General features: G+C 40.2%; 1 protein-coding gene across 3 annotated transcripts in view; it reads right to left on the bottom strand.

Moving 5' to 3' along the window:
- The window catches only part of ASB15 (ankyrin repeat and SOCS box containing 15), a 130,221-nt gene that overhangs the window by 16,835 nt on the left and 99,858 nt on the right, over positions 1-13,528 (bottom strand). For all 3 annotated transcript variants that reach the window (XM_085654197.1, XM_085654196.1, XM_085654198.1), the window contains 2 exons: positions 5,877-6,048; positions 936-1,506 (listed from right to left, as the gene is read on the bottom strand). In XM_085654197.1, the coding sequence (XP_085510323.1) occupies positions 936-1,506; positions 5,877-6,048 (743 nt within the window). The remainder of the gene's footprint in view (positions 1-935; positions 1,507-5,876; positions 6,049-13,528) is intronic.

Below are 13,528 nucleotides of genomic sequence, written 5' to 3'. Positions count from 1 at the left end.
CCATGTTACACCAACTAGGAAGATAAAAGAACACATACAGCTTCATTACCCTGCTGTATCAGCCTACTCCCTAAGGTGCTCTACACCACTCACTGTAAGTTTCAAGAGCGGCTTTACTCATGCCTATCTAACCCAGCAATACCCCTACACTGAAGGCTTAAAGAATCTTCTCCATACTAGGTGAGGGAGACAGTGAAAGTTTACCACAAATGTTAGTGACAGAGCTTTATGTCATCTTCACATTTGATGCCTGCCACATGCCTAGGTAAAGAGCCATGCATCTTTTAGTTTTAACATAGGATATCCTCCTGGGTGATCGTGCGCGCTACAAATCTGGAAATGGGAACACGTTGAATGCCCAAGCGCTTCCAATAGATAAAAGGTACATTTTAAAGAAGATTCAATGAGCTAAAATGATTTCTTCAACAGCAATAAAGGTTCCATTCCTTGCTGTAGGCAACTCCTCAGATTCTACATAGTTACCAATTCCTTCCGATGGCACAAGCAAGCAGCAACTAAGCAGCTGATGCCCAGTCCTAACATTCTGAGGAACATCTAGAGACTTTAACCCCCATTTGCTATTACTCTTGGTACACAGGACTGGAATTGAACAAACAAGGGAACATTCACTGGAGCACAGCGAGAGCAGTGGCAAGAATAAGAGGAAAGTAACTTTTTATAAAGAAACTGTACTTGTAAAAATAAATGCTTCCTACTTAGCCAGTTATAAAATGTGCAATAAACATAGTTATGTAGTGAAACAATATGCCATATTATCACTCAAAAAGGTGGGCATACTCTCAAAACACTTTATTGGTGGTTTGTCATGGTTCAATCCTTTCCAGATAAAGTATACCATTCCACTAGTTCTTACTCTTCCCTTAAGGTCTAACTTTGGCACAACTTACTGCAGAATGATATTGGAAAGCACTCACCGGATTGTCTTTTATAACACACGATGTCCATCCAGGAAGTATATCTTCTTCCAGGTTTGACCATGAGAATGAATTTCCAAAAATATCACCATGCATACAGTCAAAACAGACTTCAGCCTGGTATCCATTATTCAGCAGTAACCTCAGCATAAGTTCATCATTTAAGGCGTATTGGATAGCACTTGGAAAATGGGTATCATTTACACGCATGAAGTAGCAGTTGACATTTGCTCGGTGAGATAGAAGTAGCCTGACAATTTCGTGGCTTCCAGACCTAACAGCCACAAGAAGGCAATTCAGTGGATCTTGGTTTGGGTCAGCACCAGCCTTGAGCAAAACCTCAGTGCACAAAATGTCATTGTTGGACACCGCGAAAAAGAGAGCGCTTCTTCTCTCGTCATCATAGTTTTCTGACATGTGCTCGGCCAAAAGGTCATTGACGTCAAACCCATTTTCAATAAGAAGCTCCAAGCACTGCACGTGCTGTCCATCTGCTGCTGAGTGAATGGGACTTATCCCACTTTTCTTCACTGCATGTTTAGATGTAGCAGGAATGAGAAACTTCAAAGCCCTGAAAAAAACAAGGAAACACTTAATGTCTAGGTCTGGGCTAGATGGCATCTGCAGGGTGACCTCCGCACTCCAGGTCTTTATGGAGCCTGTATTTAATCACATACGAATCATTGTTTTCAGGTGTGTTAGTCTGATCAGTTCAATAGAAGCAAGGCATGCCCAAAAGAACGCTTTAGGTGATCACATGAAAGTTCAGTACTGAAAACAGTGTGTTTAATGACCTGAAAGGAGATGGCCACTCTTATTTTCAATTCAATCTTAAGTAAAATGTATTTACGAGGCACATCGTAAAACTATACAACTCAACGGCAACAAAGATAAGCAGCATTCAGAATCACCTGGAATCTATGAAGGTGGGACTCCTGGCCATACTTGTTCAGCATTATAATCAAATGAAATACACGCACACCTTGAACTGGAACTTAAAAGATTAATTCCAATAAAAGGAATGCAAACATAAGCAGAATACTGGCCTAATTTAGATACAGTGAACACTAGATTTAATGAATATATTGAATGGAGTGTTTTATTATTGAAGTTATTGCTTTCAGATAAGCCTTTATAACTTAAGTCTCTTTGACCATTTAAATGTCAGCCTCCCAAACAATAGTTCTCAGTCTAGTTACAGTTCAGTAATTCCACACCATTTGAGTACCATGAAAAAAGAGATGGCAGTGCAATGGTTCTCAAGGTTCTAGTTGGAAACATGCAAATTATAATTTGCCTGAAACATTCAAGGTTGAAGCAAATATATTACAGAGCTACTCATGTTTGTAGTGTGCTGTAGATAATATACCAGCATACCAAATATTTTAATTACTTATGTATTTATATCAGAGGCATGACATTTCACATATGCCCCAAATGTCAGCCTGCCTGGAGTGATCATGTGTGCTCAAGTATACCACTGCTACATACTGTGGCAAAGGGTTGTTCATTGTATCAAAAGGCTGCTCATGAGCTAATGTCAGCACAGGCTACTTATGACATTCAAGTTTTCGAGTTTACAGGATTTGACCTTATCCTTTATTTTGTGACAGCAGAGCACCATGGCCTTGCTGAAATGTCCCCTAACACTCTAGCCTGTCCTTCATATTTCCTGTAAGTACTGAATACAGTAACTTTGTACTGAAGCTGCATGGACCCACCACCACTCCCTGCTACTGTGTGCAGAGATGACAATGCAGACAACCGGCAACACTACAGCCTGCACCTCTGTGGCCTAGACCACCTGCTCTCTTCTGCCCATATTTCAGTGTGTTTCTACCTAGTAAACAGTCCATAAAATGGGGTTGTGGTTTGCTTCTAGTTTCTAATGGTTGGTCTTGTGTCTGGAAGCCAGGCAGATTGGGAAGCTGTACTGGAGTGGGCAGCCATAGGTAGAATGAGTGTTCTTATTGGATTAGATGGGCAACTCATTCAACGCTTGAAGCACCCCTTAGCCTGCAGCCATCAGGTGATTCCTGTAGGTCTACAGGCTAGAGGGCTGCCAGAGGCTGTACCGCCAACTTTCAAAATTGAGGCCCATGTTGCTCTTTCTTTCTCCTAATCATAAGGGTCTAGGGGTCAGTACTGTGGTTAACTCTAGACTTAATTACTGCTTTATTGCGACCTCCCAGTTCTCAAAATGTAACAGCTTCAAAGAGTTCAGAATACCACAACTTGGCTGACTGGAGGACTAGGAAAAAGAGAGGGTGTTTCCTATGCTAGAGGATTTCTGCCTTAGCTGCCAGTGAAGAACCACATCTGCTTAAATTTGGCGTATTAATGTTTAAAGACAATCTCAAGGGTCAAGGTAAGGGGTTACTGATGGATTCTAAAAATTAGCTCAAATTTAGAAGCAGGGGCACCTTCTCCGTCCAAGGTCCTATTGTCAAAAATGTCTTGCTCATGGAAATAAGGCAGCTTTTCACAGCAGCACACAGTGCTGATTACATATCAGTATAGCCAAAGCCTATCTAAAACTTACAGCATTAAGGGTCTGATTTATATTTGGATATTTGGGAGTACGGCCCATTGTTCCGCCAGGGAGATGGAGTAAATTACTCCATAACTTTGGTGGTGGGACCGCCGACCAGAGTTATAAATGACCACCAAGTTGGCAGTCATTAATAAGAAATGGCAGTTCCTGTCAATGCATATTTCTTTTTCAAGCAGGGTCCCATCAGCACGATGGAGTCCTGTACCATTTTCAAAAATAAAAAACTCGAAATGGGATTTTATTTTGGAAAATAAGAAATGCAATGTTCCTCTCGCCATGCGAGTCCTCTCACAATGAGAAAGAAGCATGTAGCAGTTTTTGACTGACCTTCACTGCCAGGGTTTTCTTGGTGGTGACAGGCAGTGGGCACTGATCTTTCATTCCGCCCTTCTAAATTAGGTGGTCGGAATGACAGGTCAGCTTCCAGTGGCCCTTACTCTGCCAGGCCATCAGAGAAGTTTGGCCAAGACGGAGAGGGGGTAGTCTCCACAGTGGCCAAATGTACGGTCCACCTGCACATAAATCTGCTGGATGAACTTCTATGGTGGCAGGGAGGGAACTCCGTTGCCGCTGTGATGGAGTTACAATACGTTCTGTCTCTGGTCTACTCTCTAGCCACTTAAACAGAAGAAAAAAGAGGTGTTTGACAGAGCTTTCCCGGCTCACATTGTCATGTCTATCTGTGCAATGCATGGTTGGCACACACACACAGGAAAAATCTCAAAACGTTTCTCTTACAAGCTTAAACTTGTATGTTGTTTGTGTGGTTGGTACGGAGGATGATCCTAAGGAGTGGTAAATAGAACCTGTGCACTTTAAAAAAACAAAATAATATAAAAGAAGGGAATAAAATGGCGGGATCCTTCCAATGACATTCGACTCAACCCTTTCCTTTACGGCACATCTCGCCTCAGTGATTTTCTCTGGCAACTAACATCAGAGCGTGATCAGAAGTTTGAAGCTTCTTCTCAACTCATCCAAGCGGGATTACTCTAATACCCTGGAGGAGCAATCTACACCTCTCTTCTAAACGAGTTACTAATGCTCGGAAACTCAGCAGTCCGGTTCATCAACGGGAATGCTTTTAAGAACCTTAATCATCCTATATGCCCAGCATTTCACTGGTCATCTCTTAAAGAAAGAATCCAGTTTGAAACTCTGACATTCACCCATAAAATCATCTACAATAACTCTCCCAAAAATTCCTCAAAACTCCGCAAGACGTTTTTCACTCAACAAACATAAATTTACTGGACCGAATTTCAAGTTCTTCATTGCAGAGAAGAAGAGATTGAAAGGCAAAGAAATCCTCATTCCGGCACACAGAGCTTGGAAATCGTTTGCAAACAGACACTTAAAGCCCCGGCTTTTCACAAAACTAAGACTAAATGGGCTTCTTGTTCTCTCGGGCCTTCTTTTTTGCCTCTAATCATCTGCCACCATCATCTTGAGGCTGGTTTCATATGTTGTGACATAAATAACTAAATAAAAAGAATCAAACCTACTGGTGCATATTGAGAGTGACAGCCAGAACGGATCCATTGAAATTGAGTGGGTCTATACAAGAAGGGGTTGGAACCATTGCATGCTGATGGGACTGAAGGAACTGGAGCATCAAGAGAAGAAATGAAATGACACACAGTGGTGGAAGGGTAGGAAGTGGTGCATGCTGGTGAAAGCAAAGGGAACTAGCATATTATGCTGGAAGAATGGAAATACAGTATAATGGAGGAAGGGAAGGAAGCAGCATTTAGAGGAAGGGAATGAACCGGCACATACTGGAACTGGAGCACACTGTTGGAAGGAAAGAAACTGTGCCTGCGAAACGGGGAAGGAACTGGCAAACACTCATGGAAGGGAAGAAATGGTGGGTAATAAAATGAATCATACAGCGGAAGAGAGAAAGGGAGAAGATTAAATAGGAGTTAGATGTGCACCGAAAAGGAAGGGAAATTCTCATTCAATGAAACAGATACAACATGAAATTCAGATGGAGAAGGAATCTTAGCCAAAATAGTAGATGATTGGCCTGGCTTGGCCAGATGGGGTTTAAACCGAAGGATGGATTTGTCTTGGAAGTGTGAGATCAGGCACTCATGGATACACAAAGGAGCCATCACTTATAATGCTGTTACTATTAATGTAGTGTGTTGGGTGAAAATGGGGTATTGTTTTCCTGGATGTTCCATAGTAAAGCTACTGGGAATCTATATTGTGTGCCTTCGGCCACTGAGTTTACAGCAGTGAGTTCTTTAAAAAATGCAAACTACAGTTATCAGCTGTGTCCTTTAGGGAAAACAATGTAAGTCCTGATGTTTGAGCCTCCAACTCACTGCATGCACCCTTTCATGTCTCTAAGAAGTGCTTTGCCCAGTTTCTTTACTTACAGATAATGTCCTCCATAGGCAGCTTTATGTATGGGGAGGTACCCTTCTCTGTCCGGTATGTTACCACTTCCGCCATAGGCTAGCACAAGAGCCACGCAGTCTGGATTGCCGCCTTCAGCTGCATCATACAGCACAGATGCCCCATCATTTGCCACGGCATACACATCGCCACCTAGAGAACAAGACAGAGCATTACTTTATCTCTACATGCACATGCATGGTGCCAGAGTACTGAGTACCTAATCATGCCACAAAAATATTGTGGCCAAAATATTGATGACCTGTATATAGAAACGGTAAGTATATATATAGGTAGTATGAATTTTCCATTCTTATCGGCTCATGTATGTAACTCCTCTCTTGGAGGAGGTTACGTTTTTGGGGGATATATATATATATATATATATATATATATATATATATATATATATATATATATATATTACCTACTGGCGGTCGCCAGTAGGTAGTTATAGTTAGGACCCTGTTTCCATAGGAAATCCGCAACATTCTATTTTGAATAACTTTGGCGCCGGTCGACGAATCCTCGCGAATTTCTCAAAATAGGTGGGGCGCTACGCTCCGCTCCTACCCTGAAAGTCTCGGGGGGATTCGTCAAGCGGGGGCTGAGATAAAAGGGGGGTCCCAAAACGCGTTTTTCCCATGCATTTTTCCATAGGACCTTTAGACAGGGCTACAGCCCGAACGGCTGAACAGAATTACTAGAAATTTAGCAGAGAGGTAGTCCTCAGGTCAAGGAAGTGCCTTTTGTAGGTTTGGTGTAAATCTGTTCAGTAGATTCTGAGAAAATAGCCTTTAAATCAATATATATATCTGAGCCAGCTTACGGCACGCTTACCGTAAGCTTACCGTACGCGTACGGTGGCGTGCGCGAGCGCGATTCTGATTGGCTGTTAGATCTTAGTAAACATTCGAATCGGCCGAAACCAGGAAGCGGCGGCCGCCATTTCGTGTGTTTCACTCAGAAAAAAAAGAGTGATAACAAGAAAAGGGGGCAAGGAGGAGAGTTACAGACCCCCTTACATTTGTGAGGGGGTCAAAGAAGGACAGAAAAGTACAAAGAAAACATTTATTGATTTTAAACAAAATCACGGGGTACGCGTACGGTAAGCGTACGGTAACAAAAAAAAAATAAAAGAAATGAAATTCAGATTTAAGTGTTTAGATATTAGGGGGCTCTAAAAAGAGCCGTTGTGTTTATGAAGTTATTTTTTAGTGGTACCTACAAGTAAGTACCGATGCAGAGTCTAAGGTTCAAGAGGAAGACTCTGTTCCCTTCATCATTGAAGTGCACACCATCTCCTCTATAAATGTCTTGCATGTCGTAACGCAAGTTGTTGTGGTAAATGGAACCCATACCATAGTCACGGAGGAAAGCAGAAACAGATTTGTTGACGTGCTTTCTTGCTTTGTCAATCTGCGGACAGAAATGATTGGACCAGTTCCATTTTTGCCTTTGGCATATGTTGGAAAACACAAAGGCAGTTTTAGGGAAAAGTGAAAACAGTTGTGCAAAGGTGTCCTTCATAAGCATTTCCAGACCTACCCCAGTCAAAGTGCCTAGGTCATTGCCACCACAGTGCACTATTATGAGGTCAGGGTGTTGGATTTGCATGAAGGATTTCACCAATGGCATCAATTGGTGCCACTTTAACCCTCTCTGACCAATCCATTTAATGTCTACATTTGGCAAAGCAAGGTCTCTCACAATACCTGTTTTCTCTGCAAACTTTTCACTCCAGAAGACATAGCTGTGTCCTACAATCCACACTGTGAACATCTTCAAAGGAGATCTGGATGCACTCAGGAGGTGTAATTCAGTAGAATGGTAAAAAGAAATGAAAGACAGTTTGGAAATGGAGGCATACATATTTTTTTATAAAAAAAAAGAACTGATTGGCTGTTTCATACCATTCTACACTAAAAACTAGGCTGTATGTGTAAATTTATAGAAGCATGTTTTGTATTGGTACAGAAAAATGTGTTACCAAAGAACAGTACTATGGATTTGCTGTAAGGTTTGAAAAGTCAAGCACTCTTGCTCTGTGGAATTGAAACATTGTTTGGCGAACTTCTGACCTAACTCCACACAGCAGTGTTCCATGAGCTGTTGCTATGGTAGCAGGCAGAAGTCAAGTTGGGGGAAGGGTACTAGGCAGAAGTCAAGTTGGGGGAAGGGTACTTTTGGAAAAGGGTTGGTTTTCAACCAATAGAAATGTGTGATTACATTTGAAAAAATGGGGGAAGCACTGAGATTTGAAACTTACATGTATATGTGTGGAAAAATAGAGGGAAACTTTGCCATTATCTGGTTCTGCTGAGAGGAGAGAGGTGTAGAGAACAGAGATCCTGGCTCTGATAATCTGCTGTTTGAGTGCCACATTTCTTTCACAACTAACTAATTTTAAAGGTGAGTTTAGAGTTTGAGAGGAGATGTATATGGTAAATTAAGAAATGAATAATAGAAATGTAATTCTTTTTGTTGAAGTTGTGTTTATTATTTTCTGTTTTGGCAGAAATTTAAATGTGAGGAACATGTAAAATAATATGGACTATGTTTTCACGATAAATTAAGGTGTATTGGTATAAAAAAAGAAAAGTTTAAGGGTTTGAGGTTGGACTCAGTAATGCAAATACATTCAGCATCACTAAGGCTGGTTGCCCTTGGTGGAATGTAGGCAGTCACCCAGGTTACACATGTTGGGAAATATAGGCAGAGATTTATTGTGTACAACTCTGGTAATTTTATATTTGCATTAGTAGGAAAAAGGGGGAGCGATTTTTTGGTGCAGAAGCAGACTCTTAGCACACACCCAGCTCCTTTCCATGTATAATCATGCACAGTATTTACAAGCGATTGGGGTTTGAGGTTTCAGTCTGTAATGCAAATACATTCAGCATCACTAAGGCTAGTTGCCCTTGCTGGAGTGTAGACAGTCACCCAGGATACACATGGTGGTGGTCTGAAAAAGCAGTCTGGACATGGGCTTTTTAAAAAATCTGAAAAGTGGATTCATAATGTGTCAGTCTGTAAAAGTGATTATCACTTGCCAAAAAAAAAGAGCAGTAAGTGTGCTTTCAAATTGGCAAAGAAATTTCGTTTTGTGACTAATGTGAAAACATGACTCTGTGTGCAAATAGGAATTACAGGCAGAGATTTATTGCGTTTTGCTCTGGTGATTTCACAGTTGCATTAGTAGGAAAAAGGGGGAGCGATTTTTTGGTGCAGAAGCAGACTTTTAGCACACACCCAGCTCCTTTCCATGTATAATCATGCACAGTATTTACAAGCGAGTGGGGTTTGAGGTTTCAGTCTGTAATGCAAATACATTCAGCATCACTAAGGCTGGTTGCCCTTGCTGGAGTGTAGGCAGTCACCCAGGATACACATGGTGGTGGTCTGAAAAAGCAGTCTGGACATGGGATTTTTAAAAAATCTGAAAAGTGGATTCATAATGTGTCAGTCTGTAAAAGTGATTATCACTTGCCAAAAAAAAAGAGCAGTAAGTGTGCTTTCAAATTGGCAAAGAAATTTCGTTTTGTGACTAATGTGAAAACATGACTCTGTGCGCAAATAGGAATTACAGGCAGAGATTTATTGCGTTTTGCTCTGGTGATTTCACAGTTGGATTAGTAGGAAAAAGGGGGAGCGATTTTTTGGTGCAGAAGCAGACTCTTAGCACACACCCAGCTCCTTTCCATGTATAATCATGCACAGTATTTACAAGCGAGTGGGGTTTGAGGTTTCAGTCTGTAATGCAAATACATTCAGCATCACTAAGGCTGGTTGCCCTTGCTGGAGTGTAGGCAGTCACCCAGGATACACATGGTGGTGGTCTGAAAAAGCAGTCTGGACATGGGCTTTTTAAAAAATCTGAAAAGTGGATTCATAATGTGTCAGTCTGTAAAAGTGATTATCACTTGCCAAAAAAAAAGAGCAGTAAGTGTGCTTTCAAATTGGCAAAGAAATTTCGTTTTGTGACTAATGTGAAAACATGACTCTGTGTGCAAATAGGAATTACAGGCAGAGATTTATTGCGTTTGCTCTGGTGATTTCACAGTTGCATTAGTAGGAAAAAGGGGGAGCGATTTTTTGGTGCAGAAGCAGACTCTTAGCACACACCCAGCTGCTTTCCATGTATAATCATGCACAGTATTTACAAGCGAGTGGGGTTTGAGGTTTCAGTCTGTAATGCAAATACATTCAGCATCACTAAGGCTGGTTGCCCTTGCTGGAGTGTAGACAGTCACCCAGGATACACATGGTGGTGGTCTGAAAAAGCAGTCTGGACACGGGCTTTTTAAAAAATCTGAAAAGTGGATTCATAATGTGTCAGTCTGTAAAAGTGATTATCACTTGCCAAAAAAAAGAGCAGTAAGTGTGCTTTCAAATTGGCAAAGAAATTTCGTTTTGTGACTAATGTGAAAACATGACTCTGTGTGCAAATAGGAATTACAGGCAGAGATTTATTGCGTTTTGCTCTGGTGATTTCGCAGTTGCATTAGTAGGAAAAAGGGGGAGCGATTTTTTGGTGCAGAAGCAGACTCTTAGCACACACCCAGCTGCTTTCCATGTAGAATCATGCACAGTATTTACAAGCGAGTGGGGTTTGAGGTTTCAGTCTGTAATGCAAATACATTCAGCATCACTAAGGCTGGTTGCCCTTGCTGGAGTGTAGGCAGTCACCCAGGTTACACATGGTGGTGGTCTGAAAAAGCAGTCTGGACATGGGCTTTTTAAAAAATCTGAAAAGTGGATTTATAATGTGTCAGTCTGTAAAAGTGATTATCACTTGCCAAAAAAAAGAGTAATAAGTGTGTTTTCAAATTGGCAAAGAAATTACGTTTGTGACTATTGTGAAAAGAAATGTAGTAATATATTTAAATAAACAAAAATATCAGACGGTATTTTAAAGAAATAAGTATTGATATTAGATGATATTTTTTTAGAATATTATGCATTTCTATAATGTTAAGTTTAAGTAAAAAGAGATTCTGGGCTTTTTTAATACAATCTTTGAGATTGTTATTTTTTTGCCCGCTGTTAAATGATGAATGCAATTGCTTTCACAATTTATAGTGAAATGCAATATATTCTGAAAACAGCAAAAATAAGGCAAAAATATTTTTTGATAAATATGTAAATATGTGTACTGTATTATAAAATGTTTTAAAAATATTAATACTTTTTTCTTTTTTTTCAGATTGATATAGAAAATTTTCGAAAACTAGAACCATTTTTAAAGCAATTTTTTTAAAAAACAAATGAATAAATATTTTTTTGAGTGGGTATGGTAAGTCAATAATAATAATTGTAGTCTCTCAAGGACCTTGTAATGTGATAATTGATTTTTAGTGGTTTTTAAAAAAAAAAAAAAAAAAATTACGCGCACCGTACGCGTACGGTAAAAAAAAAAAAAAAAAAAGTTTTTAAAAACATATATAAAAAAAAGATGAAAGATAAGGTTGGCTCTTAAAAGAGCCGTTGTGTTCATGCAGGGACAGAGGAAAGAAAGATTGGGAATATTAGACGGTACGACAAGTGTGCTGATCTATTTTACTGTTCACCAGGGAAACACTGGTCTCCCTATAAGTAATTAGATCATGACAATGGGCGCACCGTACTTCAACCCTCGCAAACCGAGGGTTAATTTCCAGAGGGCCAGAAAAAGGAGATGCTCCCCCCACAGATGAAGGGCTCACCTGACCTGCAGAAGAAGGACTCGGCCCTGCAGATGATGGTCCAGGCTGAGCTGCTGTGGATGTGCTTGGTTGACTTACTGAAGGGTTACCTCCAGTAAGTCGAGCATGTGTCCTTCTGTGTACATCCTTGAGGTGTCTCATCATGGTATGATTCCCAAAGGAATACTTCCTGTCAGGATTACCTCTTGAAAGTACACGCTTACACAGCTTACAAGTTACTAAGGGTGCATTTACCTTTTGCTGGCCTTCAGGAAAAGTAAAATAATCCCATACATAAGAGGTCTTTTGTTTCCTCGCTCTCTGCCTCAAGGTAGTGCTGCTAGTGCTAGCCTCACTCTCAGAAGGGCTCTGCTGTTCTGCCATCGTATCACAAAGACAACCCAGCTCCTTCTCCTAAGGGATCACAAGCAGAAATGAGGGGAATGGGTGTGGTGTAGGAGAGTTCTAGAACTGAAAGTAGTTTCAACCAATCAAAAGTTGTGTTTCATGATCACATGACCTACCGTACGCTTACGGTACGCTTACGGTACGCTTACGGCAAAAGTACGCATGCGCGTAAAAAAGACACGCGCTTGCGCGCATGCGCTTAACAGTCACTCCCCGACACTTCCGCGTAACGTGCACGTGTAGCGTACACGCGTACACGTCCCACGCAGAGTACGCGCGGCTACGCAAATTGCGTAAATATACGCAAACAGCGTAGATAAATTACGGACGTTGCGTAAACCGTACGCTTACCGTAAGCTTACGGTACGCGTACTAAAAAATAAATAAAAAAAAGGAAAAAATGTACTGCAAATAAATTTTACATGTTTATTTTATAAAATATATTAAAAAAAACATATTAAAGAATTTTAAAAATTTAACCATAGTCTTTATAAAAGGATAGAAAATTAAAATAAAAATATGTTTAAAAAAATAGAAGAAAAAAAAAAATAGCATTTAAAAAACCTTGCAAATTCACTGAAAAAAACATGGGTTTCACACACGTTATAGTTAGGAATTAGCATTTAAAAAACCTTGCAAATTCACTGAAAAAACCATGGGTTTCACACACGTTATAGTTAGGAATTAGCATTTAAAAAACCTTAGAAATTCAATGAAAAAACCAAAGGTTTCACACATGTTATAGTTAGCTGGACATTTCACTCGTAAAAAACCAATGAAATTCCCCCGTTATAGTTAGTTCAGCTAACTATAACTCGCGCGCCCGCAATGCACTGCTGATGACGTCACATATTACATCACTCATGACATGGTCAGTGACATCACTCATGACATCACTGATGACATCTCAAATGACATCACTGATGACATCACTGATGACATCATCCTTGTGATAGAGTGGCAGACCTCCTCTTCCCCTAATATAACCTTTGATACACACATTCAAAAATAGAAATTAAAATTTTAAAAACAATGGACATACCAATACCAGTTACAACAACCTATACAGTAATTCTAAGATCCAAATACACATCCACTCATTCACCAACAATCCTATACAGTCACTCATACATGTACTCACTCATCATATGTACTCATACACATATACATCCTGTTACACAATGCCACTCATCCATAGAGGTACTCACACACATAGTCACTCATGCTAATAAAGAATCAAACATACATTTACTTGCATACACAGTTATACACACACCGCCACACTTACTTCTACAGAAACTTACACATACTTAGTCTTTTAAACAATCACTTATAGAAACACATACTTATTCATACAGGAACTCTTCCAATCTCTCACTCTCACATATACTCGCTTATATACACCAATAGTGACATATACTAGTTTAAAACATATGTAGTTACTCATAGAGACACTATTGAGACAGTCATTCACTCACTAACACACCCATGCACACACTCATCCACCCATAGAGTCCTGCACACATGCTGTCTTCAACACA

The sequence above is a fragment of the Triturus cristatus genome, chromosome 4_1, assembly GCF_964204655.1.
Source record: "Triturus cristatus chromosome 4_1, aTriCri1.1, whole genome shotgun sequence".
Lineage (NCBI taxonomy): Eukaryota > Metazoa > Chordata > Amphibia > Caudata > Salamandridae > Triturus > Triturus cristatus.
The sequence above is the reverse complement of the archived record's forward strand: the minus strand, read 5'-3'. Positions and strand labels throughout refer to the sequence as shown.